The sequence below is a fragment of the Miscanthus floridulus genome, chromosome 8, assembly GCF_019320115.1.
Source record: "Miscanthus floridulus cultivar M001 chromosome 8, ASM1932011v1, whole genome shotgun sequence".
NCBI classification, from domain to species: Eukaryota; Viridiplantae; Streptophyta; class Magnoliopsida; order Poales; family Poaceae; genus Miscanthus; species Miscanthus floridulus.
This window is the reverse complement of record NC_089587.1, coordinates 64,039,609-64,053,540: the sequence shown is the minus strand read 5'-3', so window position 1 is coordinate 64,053,540 and position 13,932 is coordinate 64,039,609. Positions and strand designations below refer to the sequence as shown.

General features: G+C 58.2%; 1 protein-coding gene across 1 annotated transcript; it reads right to left on the bottom strand.

Annotated features, from left to right (window-relative positions):
* Positions 1 to 8,746: 8,746 nt before the first annotated feature.
* Positions 8,747 to 13,241, bottom strand: LOC136469228 (uncharacterized). Its single transcript, XM_066467512.1, has 5 exons — positions 12,984 to 13,241; positions 12,562 to 12,700; positions 10,885 to 11,449; positions 9,965 to 10,802; positions 8,747 to 8,962 (listed from the first exon to the last, which is right to left on the bottom strand). The coding sequence occupies exons 1-5, from the start codon at positions 13,239 to 13,241 to the stop codon at positions 8,747 to 8,749; spliced, it is 2,016 nt and encodes a 671-aa protein (XP_066323609.1).
* Between the last annotated feature and the right edge of the window lie 691 nt (positions 13,242 to 13,932).

The following is a 13,932-nucleotide window of genomic DNA, read 5'->3' as shown; positions in this document are numbered from 1 at the left end:
CCCCCATACACTGACGTGGTGATTGACGAGGACTCAGAGAAAGATGGCATCGAAGATGTGTACGACGTTACCACTAGGGAGGACACACAACTGGAGAGAGCCCCGCTTCAAAGATACGTGGTAATATACTTGAATGGTACAATTTGTTATCCTTTTGGTATTAAGTATGTGTACTAAAACTGTCCAACCGTATTTGTCGAGTACCATAAAAGGGGTCCCCTAAGCAAGGATCGAAAAAATCACTTAGACCCTGTAAAAATCGAAGCCAAGAGACAACTATTGGCTAACCCCCACCTTGTCCGAGGCTACCGATTCTCCGCCTCGCTCGAGGCCTCGCACGAAAGGCCTCGGATGGGGAACCAATTCTCCACCTCGCTCGAGGCCTCTCACGTAAGGCCTTGGACGGGGTATCGATTCTCCGTCTCGCTCGGGGCCGGCTAGTAAGGCCTCGGACGGGGCACCGATTCTCCATCTCGCTCGAGGCCGGCTCGTAAGGCCTCGGACGGGGTACCAATTCTCCGCCTCGCTCGAGGCTGGCTCGGCAACAACCCCGTCGCCTCTGCCTTGACCAACTTCTCTGACAGAACATCACGTTCAACTAAACGCGCTCAACCGCTCCCGCGACGTCAGCCGAACGACGGCTCGACATATCGGAGTGACCGACGAGATGGGAGTCGCATCAACAACATGCCGTCCGGGACGGGACAGGGCAGGGGTTATCGGCAGCTGTACTCGGCACTGTGCCCACGACGGACGCCTGTGCTGCACTGTGCTGCCTAACCCCGACTGCTCCAAGGATAGTGCGACGTGGGGAGTCAAGTCCGAGTCCCTGTAGCCTCAGAATCAGTGTACAGATCCAACTGCTCCCTCTGAGCCTCGGCAATCCGCTTCAGGGCCTCAGCAGCCTTGGGATTCGCGCCCGCCGAGCCCCCCATAGTGGTTCGGCCTCGGCACCAACCGAGCCTCGACCCTTTACGCTGTCGACACACATCGACTGTCACGTCGTCCGCCATGCCCTGCATCAAGCTATCACTAGAGCTCCCACGTCGCTCAGGATCGGTCATGACCGGCATGTCGCTCTAGTACATCAAGGATAGGACCGCTCCATTGACCATACCACCACAATGGCTAGCTATAGGGCTCGGAAACACCACCTCCACTTACAGGACGCCGCGTAGCGAACACATGTATCACCCCCTGTCCCCCCTTCAGCTATAAAAGGGAGCGACCAGGGCCATTTCTGGACATGAGACGATGAACTCACAAACACGGATGGACTCACGAACGCAGATAGACACTTAGATGCAGAGACTCACGTAGGCTCACCCACACCCGCGCAAGCAGCGCGCAACACTCTATAATACGTGCACTCCCCCGCTGCCTGAGATCAACATCTCTAGCAATCCACACCATTCCACGCAGAGACCTAGGACCAGCTCCCTCTCTCGCCCTGCTTGTAACCCCCTACTACGAGCACCTCAGTGCAAGGAATACAAGATCAATCTCTCAGACTGGACGTAGGGCACCTATTGCCTGAACCAGTATAAACCTTGTGTCTCTTTGCATCACCATCCAGGATTAGGGGTACACAGTACATTTCACTAGTTGGTAGAGGACCCGCCGGTCCAAAACACCGACAGTTGGCGCGCCAGGTAGGGGCACTACTGCGTGTTAGCTTCGTCATCCCAACAAGTTTCGGATGGCAGACCCCATACGACCAATGCGTCTCGGCACGGTGATCTGGTTTGGGAGCCTAGAGTTTATGTCTCTAGGATCTGAGTACGACATGGTACTCCTCACACCCCGAGCCCCACCGACTGACGACGACATCACACACCTACCGCCCAGGCATAGACGGTGCCCAGGTGGCCGCTCTCATCGCGCTCGCTAGACACGGCGCTAGTGGGACCACCCTAACACCGCGCAAGCTCAGGGCGACGCTCCGCGCTCCGCCGGTATCCCATGCCTGACTGTTGGTATGGAGTCCCTGGTTGGGGACCTGTCCAGCTTAAGCCTGGGCAAGGGAAAGACGCCGATGGCACGCGGTGACGCCCCGTCATCAAGCTCTGCCCCACCACCTCCTGAGGAGTCGCCTCCGATAGAGCGGAGCTCAGCGACGACACCATTCCCGTACCCCTTCAGGTTTGGCAATACCGCCGCCGCCTGCGCTTCCGCCTACGCTTCTGCTCATGACGTGGAGTCCTCAGGATGCCACTAGCGCTTCGCCCTCGACCTCGACACCATAACCTCGACCCACTCCCATGCTGACTCCTTGGAGGAGGACGAGGCGTGGGCCAGAGCGGACTTCTCTAGGCTCCATGACCCTAAAGCCATGCGCCGCTTCCTGGCCACAAGCGACTACTGCTTCGGTTACTTCGACTTCGATGACGAAGGCACATACGACCCCACTCGCGAGTGCTTCCACATCGGGCTTGGGATGCCAAGAGCGAGCGATGAGGATGAAGGGGCAGACAACCGCTCCCCGCTCCACGAGGGGGCAGGTGATGCCACACCTCCACGCAACGAGCTCCCGGTGGCATGGAACGAGAACCCCGCCCCCGAGGAACTTCGACGCCTTGACTTGGAGCAGCTCTGTGAGCTCCAAGCCAAGGTCGAGCAAGACCGACTCCTTCTGCAGCAGCTCCAAAACACCCTCGAGCAGGAGCAGCGGGGTTGCGGTGATGGTGGAGCAGCCCAGCGGAGGGCTCACGACGTCCACCACCGCATCAACAACGACGTAGGGGGTGAGCAACCCCCTATCTTCAATCGCGCTAGCCAGAACATCATGGCAGCGGCAATGCTACTCTGAACTATGCCTGAGCCCTCTACCACGGAGGGGCGACTGGCCCACGGCGAGCTCCGAGACCTCCTCGAGACAGCTGCGGTACAGCAGGCCGAAAGTTCTGCCTCTAGATGGCACAGAGGCACCTCAAAACTACCCACGGCGTCGCCTCGGTAGGGTAGAGGGGCCTCGGTTCATCCCGAGCCTACTCGGGCACCAATGGCCAATAGGGTCCCCTCGGTGCATGATCGCCTTGGCGACCGACGCGAGGCACAAGGCGACCACGATGTGGTCAGCAGGCGACGGTGCCACGACAATGAGGGGCCCGCCCGAGGCTACCACCCCCACCGAGGTAGTCGCTATGATAGTGGGGAGGACCGTAGCCCTTCTCCCGGGCCACCTGGTCCTCGAGTCTTTAGTAGGGCCATCCACAGTGCTCACTTCCTGGCCCGGTTTCGCCAACCGGCCAACCTCACGAAGTAAAGCGGTGAGACCAACCATGAGCTGTGGCTAGCCGATTACCACCTGGCTTGTCAGCTAGGCGGCACGTACGATGACCTACTCATCATCCGCAACCTCCCCTTGTTCCTGTCAGACTCGGCATGAGCATGGCTCGAACACCTCCCTCCCTCATAGATCCACAACTGGCGCGACTTGGTAAAGGTCTTCGTCAGGAATTTCTAGGGCACATACGTACGCCCCGGGAACTCCTGGGACCTCAAGAGTTGTCGCCAGGGGTCAGACGAGTCTCTTCGAGACTTCATCCGACGCTTCTCCAAGTAGTGCACCGAGTTGCCCAGGGTCGGCGACTCGAAAATTGTCCAGGCTTTCCTCTCCGGCACCACCTGCCGTGACCTGGTCCGAGAGTTAGGCCGGAACGTGCCAACCTCGGCAGCCGCACTCCTCGACATCGCCACCAACTTTGCCTTGGGTGAAGAGGTCGTTGGGACCATCTTCCCTGATAGCGACGCCCAGGGGAAGCGGAGGGACGAGGCCCCTGGGGCCTCGGCTCCCCACCTCCCCAAGAAAAATAAAAAGGGTCGCCAGGGGAAGCAGGAGGTCCTCGAGGCCGGTCTAGTCGTGGTCGCAGAGCGCAAGAATCCCCGAGGCCCCAGAGGCCCCAGGCTCTTCGATGATATGCTTAAGAAACCCTACCCTTACCATTAGGGCCCGGTGAAGCACACCCTCGAGGAGTGCACCATGCTCCGATGTTACTATGCCAAGCTCGGGCTCCCTAGTGACGATGCCAAGAGGAGGGACGCGACGATAGGGATGACGACAAGGACGATGGGTTCCCCGAGGTGCACAACGCCTTCATGAACTTTGGCGGGCCTTTAGCATGCCTCACGGCACGCCAGCGAAAGAGGGAGCGCCGGGAGGTCTTCTCGGTGAAGGTGGCCACTCCCTGGTACCTCAACTGGTCTCAGGAGGCTATCACCTTTGATCAAGATGACCACCCCGATCATGTCCCAAACCCGGGGCAGTACCCACTCGTTGTTGACCCGATCATTAGCAACACCGACTCACCAAGGTGTTGATGGACGGAGGCAGCGGCCTCAACATCCTCTACGCCAACACCCTAGAGCTCCTGGAGCTCGACCAATCGCAGCTTCGGGGTGGCGTCGTGCCTTTCCACGGCATCGTGCTGGGGAAACGAATGCGACCCCTCAGGCGCATCGACTTGCCCATTTGCTTCAGCACTCCCTCCAACTACCGCAAGGAGGTCCTCACCTTCGAGGTGGTTGGGTTTAAGGGAACCTACCACGCCATCCTAGGGTGCCCGTGCTATGCCAAGTTCATGGTGGTCCCCAACTATTCCTACCTCAAGCTCAAGATGCCGGGTCCCAATGGCGTCATCACTGTCGAGTCCATGTACGAGCATGCATACGACTGCGATGTTGAATGCATCGAGTACACCGAGGCTCTCATAGAGGCCGAGACCCTCATCGTCAACCTCGACCGACTTGGTAGCGAGCTGCCCGAGCCCAAGTGTTGTGCCGGGACTTTCGAGCCCACGGAGGCCATCAAGCTTGTCCCGGTCGACCCCACCTATCCCGATGACCGGGCGCTGAGGATCAGTGCCACCCTCGACATCAAATAGGAAGCCGTGCTCATCGATTTTCTTTGCGTGAATGCCGATGTATTCGCATGGAGTCCCTCGGACATGCCGGGCATACCGAGGGAAGTCACCGAGCACGCCTTGGACATCCAGGCCGGTTCCACACCGGTGAAGCAGCGCCTGCGCCGATTCGATGAGGAAAAGCGCAGGACCATCAGCGAGGAGGTGCAGAAGCTTTTGGCAGCCGGATTCATCAAGGTAGTGTCCCATCCAGAGTGGTTAGCTAATCCTATATTAGTCAAGAAGAAAAATGGGAAGTGGAGGATGTGTGTAGACTACACCGGTTTGAATAAAGCCTGTCTAAAGGTCCCTTTCCCATTACCTTGAATCGACCAAATCATTGACTCCACTGCGGGATGTGAAATCCTATCTTTCCTTGATGCTTATTCCGGTTACCATCAAATCAAGATGAAAGAGTCCGACCAGCTCGCGACTTCTTTTATCACACCATTTGGCATGTACTGCTATGTGACTATGCCATTCGGCCTCAGAAACGCAGGGGCCACATACCAGCAGTGCATGACCTAGGTCTTTGGCGAGCACATCGGGCGAACCATCGAGGCCTATGTGGACGACATCGTGGTCAAGTCTAGAAAGGCCGGTGATCTCATCGATGACCTGGAGATAGCCTTCAAATGCCTCAGAGAGAAGGACATCAAGCTCAACCCTGAGAAGTGTGTCTTCGGGGTCCCCCAAGGCATGCTCTTGGGATTCATAGTCTCAGAACACGGCATCGAGGCCAACCCAGAGAAGGTCTCGGCCGTAACCAACATGGGACCAATCTGAGATCTCAAAGGAGTGTAGAGGGTTATGGGATGCCTTGCAGCCCTGAGCCGCTTCATCTCGTGCCTTGGCGAAAAAGGTTTGCCTCTATACCGCCTATTGAGGAAATCCAAACGCTTTTCTTGGACCCCCCGAGGCCAAAGAAGCCCTCGCCAAGCTCAAGGCACTACTCACCAATCCTCCCATCCTGGTATCGCCAGCCAAGGACGAGACCCTCTTACTCTACATCGCCACAACGACCCAAGTGGTCAGCGTGGCCGTAGTAGTCGAGAGGTAGGAAGAAGGGCATGCTTTGCCCATTCAACGACATGTTTACTTCATCAGCGAAGTGCTCTCCGAGACTAAGACACACTACCCCCACATCTAGAAGCTGATCTACGTTGTAGTCTTGGCTCGACACAAGCTGCGTCACTACTTCGAGTCCCACCTGGTGACCATGGTGTCGTCTTTCCCCTTGGGAGAGATAATCCATAACCGAGAGGCCTCGGGTAGGATAGCCAAGTGGGCTATCGAACTCATGGGGGAAGCCCTGTCTTTTGCGCCTCGGAAAGCAATCAAATCTCAGGTCTTGGCTAATTTTGTGGCTGAGTGGACCGACACCCAACTGCCACCTGCTCAAGTCCAAGCGAAGTGCTGGATCATGTACTTCGATGGGTCCTTGATGAAGACCGGGGCAGGCGTGGGTCTGCTCTTCATCTCACCCCTCGGAGTGCACATACGCTGCATGGTTCGTCTCCACTTCGCCGCCTCCAACAACGCAGTCAAGTACGAAGCCCTCGTCAATGGCTTGCAGATCGCCATCGAACTTGGAGCATGGCGTCTCGACGTACGGGGCGATTTGCAGCTCGTCATCGATCAAGTGATGAAGGAGTTGAACTGCCATGACTCCAAAATGGAGGCATACTACAAGTTGGTACGTCGCCTAGAAGACAAGTTCGACGGTCTCGAACTCAACCACATCGCGTGAAAATTCAACGAGGCCGTGGATGAATTGGCAAAGATGGCATCAGCACGGGCCCCAGTCTCCCCGAATGTCTTCGTCAGAGACCTCCACAAGCCATCCATCGACTATGCCTCGGCAACGGAAGAGGGCCCACCGGTCGAGCCCACCGCAGGGCCTGAGGCCCCCTCTGTCACCGAGACCCCTTTGGCCGAGCTCGAGGTCATGGAAGTCGACGTAGAGCCTCCCGAGGCCAACCAGGGCACGGACTAGCTAGTCCCATTCCTTGATTGCCTCGTTTGAGGAGAGCTTCCTGCAGACAGGACCAAAGCCTGACGGCTTGTGCGATGAGCCAAAACTTATGTCCTTAGCAATGGTGAGTTGTATAGGCGAAGCCCATCTGGCATCCTCCAACGATGCATCACCACCGAGGCAGGCCAAGCTCTACTCTGGGACTTACACACAGGAGCCTGCAGGCACCATGTGGTGCCTCGAACGCTCATCGGAAACGCCTTCTGCTAAGGGTTCTACTGGCCAACGGCGGTTGCTGATGCCACCAAGCTCGTACACTCCTGCAAGGGATGCCAGTACTATGCGCGGTAGACGCATCTCCCGGCCCAAGCCCTCCAAACCATCCCCATTACATGGCCATTCGTCGTGTGGGGACTCGACATGGTTGGGCCTCTGTAGAAGGCCCCTGGGGGCTATACCCACTTGCTGGTAGCAATCGACAAGTTCTCCAAGTGGATCAAGGCTCGTCCGATCAACCAAATCAAATCCGAGCAAGCAGTGTTGTTCTTCACTGATATCATCCACATGTTTGGGGTTCCAAACACCATCATCACTGACAACGAGACATAATTCACCAGCCACAAGTTCCTAACATTCTGCGACGATCACCACATCTATGTGGCCTGGTCGGCCGTAGGACACCCTAGGACAAACGGCCAAGTAGAACGTGCCAACGGCATGATCCTACAGGGCCTCAAGCCAAGAATATACAACCGGTTGAAGAAATTTGGCAAGAAATGGCTTGTCGAACTCCCGTCAGTCATCTGGAGCCTGAGGAACACTCCGAGCCGAGCCACGGGGTTCACACCAATCTTCTTGGTCTATGGGGCCGAGGCCATCCTCCCCACTAACTTGGAGTACGGTTCCCCGAGGCTTTAGGCCTACAACGAGCAAAGCAACCGCACTACCCGCGAGGACGCCCTCGACCAACTGGAGGAAGCACGAGACGTTGCGCTACTACATTCGGCCAAGTACCAGCAAGCTCTACGACGCTATCAAGCTCGGCACATTCGAAGCCGAGACCTAAAGGTGGGCAACCTAGTGCTGAGACTAAGGCAGAGCAACAAGGGCCACCACAAGCTGACCCCACCATGGGAAGGGCCGTACATCGTCGCCCAAGTGCTGAAGCCCGAGACCTACAAGCTAGCCAACAAGAAGGGCGAAATCCTCACCAACGCTTGGAACATAGAACAGCTATATCACTTCTACCCTTAAATTTCCAAGCATTGTATACATTGTTTCTCGAAATATGATAAAGAAGCGTTCTTTAGTTGTTCTAATTTTTTGAGAAACCCCCCAAACCTATCGATGGGGGAACAGCATTACGATAACGTGACAAGGGAGACTTGGCTCTGCCTCTGCAGAGGTGCCCACCATGGGGCTCGAACAAGACTCAGCTCTGCCTCTGTAGAACCGAGCCTCCCTCGGGGGCTAGAAGGGGGACCCCCCCTAAGTCCCAGGCACCATTTTTTAATCATTTTTCGAATAAATTTCTACACCAAACTCTCTAGCGTGCTCTAACAAATCGATTGTAAAAAACCTAAGGACTGAAAGCCTGTCTCAGGGCCAAAAGGCCTGCCGAGCCGTGAGATGGCCTATGCCTTCGGGCTATGACACTCCCTCACCACCTTTTGCCCAAGGGGCAGCTTAGGCTCCGAGGAAGTTTTTTGCAAGCGATATGTTCTGACACGAGGCAGAGGCAAAGGCTCAGAAATACAATAAAAACGATTAAAAAGGCGTAGATGCATAAGTACTTTAAAAAAGGCCTCGACGGCCACAAGCGTCATGGCGTGATAATCCTAATCCGTTTACATGGCCTCTTTGGCCCAGGTCAAGGCTCAGGGTCACCAGCGTCGGCAGACAGCATGGGAGGAACCACCTCCTCTTCGAACAGCTTGGCCAGCGCTGTGCCGGGGCCCTCAACCGCCTCCATCAGCTTTGTGACCTCCTCAGTGGCCTCCTCGTCATCCTCGGCCAAGATGTAGCCGTCACTAATAGCCTCAAGGTCGACGCCGGCGTAGTGCGAGGAGACGACGGCCAGGGCGCGCTTGACGCCCGTGTGCAACCCCCCTCAGAGTCGCTCACGTGCTTGGCCGCTCAATGCAGTCAAGCGGCTCCTAAGGGAGCTGCCTGACTCGACCCCTTCAACCTCTAGGGCCTCGCAGACGGTATGGGCGGCGCTCTACAGCGTGTTGTGCTCCTCGATCTCGGCCTCGAGCACCGCCTGCACTGCGATAGAGGCCTCAGCTGCCCGAGAGATCTCCTTCTCCAACCCTGTGCCAAAACAAGTAGGATGGGGTTAAGCGCAAAAGAAAATAAGCCAAACAGGGGCGAAGCCCTATGGGACTCACCCTCGGCTTTCTCTTTCTAGCGCCAGACCTCGACCCGATAGGCCTCGGCTTTCTCTTTCCAGCGCTGGACCTCGACCCGAGAGGCCTCGGCCGCCCTAGAAGCCTCCTTCTCTAGCTCTACATCACATAGGGGGGTTAGGGGTCGAGCGTAAGAAAAACAAACAAAACAAGGGGAACAGGACTCACCCTCGACCTTTTCCCTCAAAGCTAGGTCCTCGACCCGGGAGGCCTCGACCACCTTGAAGGCCTCGGCCAAGGCACCTTTCGTTAGCAGGTGCGCGCCCTGCTCCACACCCAGCTGCCCGGCGATGGCCTTAGCAGAGGCCTCCACTTGTTTGGCCCGAGACCTGAAGGTGTCCCGCTCGCCGACCACTCGGGTCTGCTCCTCCTCTAGCTCCTTGATTCACGCCGCCAAAGGGGCGGCCTGCTCCCGAACTGTTGCCACCTTGGCCTTCGCATCGGCACAGCGAAGGCGGAGGTCCTCCACCTCCGCGCTCCACGCCGACAGAAGCTCATTGGCACCGGCAAGCAGGTCCTTCTGCTGCTGGAGCTGGTCCTAGATGCCCCTCTCTCACCGGAGGAACAGCGACTTCCTGAGGGTTCGGGCCTCGAGCTCCTGGATAGGCAGAACGGACGTCAAGTACTGCATGAAAAACTTGGGAAAAAGACGACGCCGCACAAGAAAACAAGACACGTACCTGGGCGACGCCGGGCAGATCGTCAGCCATGACGGACAGCGCTGTCCACAGCGACCGCTCCGCCAGATGGCGGTATTGCTCGAAAGTGCTCCAGCATCCCTCCTCGGCCGCGTCCTCGAGAGCGAACAGGGGCTGCCCTTCAGGGTCGTCTCGGCTTCGCCACAAGACACGCGGGTGATCCCACCCGCGGGGCTCGGGTTGTACCCGCACGAGGGCCGAGCTTCCCTCGCTAGGGGTCAGGGCTGGCTGCTCCATGGTGCTGGCCGCCTCGGCATCTGCCACCTCCTTCCCCCGGGAAGTATCGTCGGAGGAGATCGAATGGACCTCCACTTCCTGGGTGCTCTCCCGCGACGGTGGCGGGCCTTGGACCGGGGGCGGTACCGAGGCTTGCGCCGCCTTCATTTCTGCTTCCTGGGCCATCGGCTCTGCCACGCCCACACTAGCCTCCACCACTTCGGCCTCGGTGGTCCCAGGGGCTCCAGCCCCCGCCACCTCGACCTCAGTGGTCCTAGATGCCCCGGCCTCCGTTGCCTTGGCCTCGGAAGTCCTAAGGGCCTCGGCTTCGGCCTTGGTGACCTCAGCGACTGAGGGCGCCTCGGCTTCATCCGATCCACGGGCCTCGGCCTGGCGGGGCATAGGCTCCTCCTCCTCTTCTTGCTCCGTGGCCGCCCCGGTAGCCTCTGCCTGGGCGACCGGCTCCTTCGGGTCGGCCCTCGCCGACACCGTGCCACGTTGTATAGCGGCTTGCGCCTCCACCACCCATTGGGCGGTGGAGCTGGTGCTCACCTTGAGCGCCTTACGTGGCGCCAAGGCGGGCGCCTCCGCATGATGCTTCTGGCTGAAGACGAGATGCTTACGTGGTCAGCATACGACTGAAGAATGAACAGAAGATGCTACAACTCCACTGATAAGACACTTACCTCGACTGGGGACACAACCGCTTCTGCACCACGCCCCTCATCCTCTGCAACGACTGTGGTGGCGGTGGTGGCACGCCCCCCATGTCTATCGGTGCCGGTTGGCCCTCGATGGACCCCAGCGCCGCCTCGACCCTCCGCGGAGGCTGTTGGGTCGCCTCCCCCGCCACCTGCTCCACCTCCACCGTTGAGCCCACCGGGCTGATGGCTCGCTTCCCTAACACCCATGCCTCGGGCGTGTCGGCCTTGGCCCTGGGGCGGGCGATCGCTGGCCCTGAGGCATCCTCTCCTCCTCCTCCTGGAAACGCCGGGCTGCTCGCCGATGCCCCGAGTGCTGTCCCCCAAACATCAGGGAGATGGTCCAGGGTACCCTGCCCCATCTCACTCTCATCGTCATCGCTCGAGGAAGCCGACAACGAGGGTGATGGAGACAACTCCACCGGGAGACCATTGTGCCTCTGCTGCAAGCGATGCTTCTCCAGCTCTTCACGCTCAAGGTTCTTCCTCCTACGCTTTGCCTCCTCGGCATCCTTCTTCTTCTTCTGCGCTCTGCGTCCTCGAGGAGGCTCTGCGAGAACGGTGAACACAAATAAGGGAACAAGAAATGGTGAGGAACGAGGAGGCCTCGAGGGCCACAGCAGCGCATGACTTACCAGAGAGCACTACTACAAAAACGAATTTGCGCAGCGTCACCAAAATAGCCTCCGTGGCGGGCACAATTTTTGCCCGCTGCGATTAATGCCCATGATTTACTGAGGCGGGCCTTTTTTATTTACCGAGGCGGACGTTTTTGTCCGCCACGGTAAATAGATTTACCGTGGCGGGCGTCTTAAGATGTCCGCCACGGAAAATACCCTATTTTCCGCGGCGGACGTCTTAAGGTGCCCGCCACGGTAAATCGATTTACCGTGGCAGGCATTTTATAAGGCCCGCCGCAGTAAATACTGCCCGATCCAGAGCCCAGATACGATCCAATTTTGAGGTCGCGTATATATACAAGAGCCTAGGGTTTCACTGTGAGTCCTCAGTGCCGCACCACACTTCTCTCCCTCGCCCCTGCCCTACCCCTCCTCTCTCGCGCCGCACAAATCTCTCTCCCCTGCCCTACACTCCTCCCGGTGGATCTCCTCCCTCCGCTCCTCTCTCCCCGGCGATGCGCCCCCTCCCCTCCTCTCCCTAGCGGCACTCGGCGAGGCGAGGCTGGGCGGCGGCGAGGTGCGCTCGTGGCGCTCGGCTCGGCAAGGCGCGCGCGGCGGCGCTCGGTGAGGTGAGGCGAGGCAGGGCGACGGCGAGGCGCGCTCGACTCGACGAGGCGCGCACGGCGGTGCTCGGCGAGGTGAGGCGAGGCAGGGCGGTGGTGAGGCGCGCTTGGCGAGGCCCATGCGGCGGCATCTACGGTGGATCCAGGGCGCCTGGTATGTCTCTCCCTCTCTCTCCCACCCTCTCTCTCCTCTCAGTCCTCCCTCATCTCTCTCTCTCTCATAGGCGAGGTGCTGCGCGGCGCAGGGACGGGCACACGGTAGCGGATCTAGGCGGCCGCGTCGACTCCCTACGACGTGGATCCACACGACAGCGGATCTAGGGTGGATGCATGGATCCAGGCCGGCCGCGTCGACTCCCTACTCCCACGACGTGGATCCACACGGCGGCAGCATGGATCCATGGCCAGACGGCCCCAACCTGCGGCGTCGGCGCAGATCCGGCGGTGGATCCGGCGAGGAGGAGACCCCGGCGGTGGATCCAGCGAGGTGCGGTGGCTCCAGTATTGGGCTGGGACGAGCTCATCGATGGGCTCGAGAATGGGCTCGCCGGCATGATCCTGTTTTTTTTTTGTTTTTTTAAACGATTAACCGCGGCGGTCATCCTAACGTGCCCGCCGCGGTAAACCGATTAACCGCAGCGGGCAAAGCGGCCCGCCGCGGGAAGGCCACGATTTACCGTGACCTTTCAGCGCTGGCGGACTCGTTTGCCCGCTGCGGGAAAGCTAATCCGCCCGCTGCCAAAAACGTTTCTGTAGTAGTGGAGAGGTACCCCCGCGATGGGCACATCACGATAGGGGTCAGACCACCGCTCTTCAGCTGCCCCTCCATCGTCTCCCTCACCCAACATAGAATCTCCTCATCAGAGAGGGCGACGGCAGACATCCAGATGCCCTTGATCGGCTCATCCAGTGTCATGTCGAACAGGCGCCGCCGTCGAGCCATCAGTGGCAGCACCCTCCAGCGGTGGAAGGCTGCCACGACCACAACTACCGTAAGGCCACGGCTGCGCAGCCTCTCTAGTCCCTCTATGAGTGGCTGCAGCTTGGGCTGATCGACCACTGGGACGCCATACCTCCACTTCTCTGGCAGGCTCTCCATGACCTGCCCGGTATAGAGGGGAAGCCCGCCGTCATCGTTGCGGAGGTAGAACCAGCTATTGTACCAGTGACGGTTGGACGACGCGAGCTAGGCCGGGATGTAGAGGTGCTGCCGGTCTTGGTGCACTTGGAGAGTGCAGCCGCTGGACCTCACCGCCTTCCGCGTACCCACTGTGCCCGTTGGCTTGGTGGTGAGCCCCGCTCGAAAAAGGTGGAGCCACAGCTCCCAGTGGGGGACAATGTGTGGCAGAACATCCTAAATTATAGGGCCCATATGCACTTGTCACTGTCCGACGACCTTTGACTACTATGCATATGTTCCTGGTAACTTAAGAAGTCTGTCGGGTGTCCTCGGGGAACCCCGAATCATCCACGATTTCCGAGCAGGATCACATTACAGAGTCATTGCAGTATTAGAACATTTATTCAAATATATACATCAGAGTAAAAATAGCAGAAGTCTAATGATAACTTAGTTTACAAACCAGTGATTTCAAATCTTACAAACTAAGTTCGATAATTAATACAAAACGTAGTAGTGGAGTGGCATTATAACATAATACAAAACACACAATAAAACTACCCTACCCAAGGGCCACACATTTACTTCTCATCGTCAGATCGAACAACAGTCATGCAGCACGATCCAAAACAGATCTGCTCATAAGGCTCACCTGCAACAAGGGTCAACG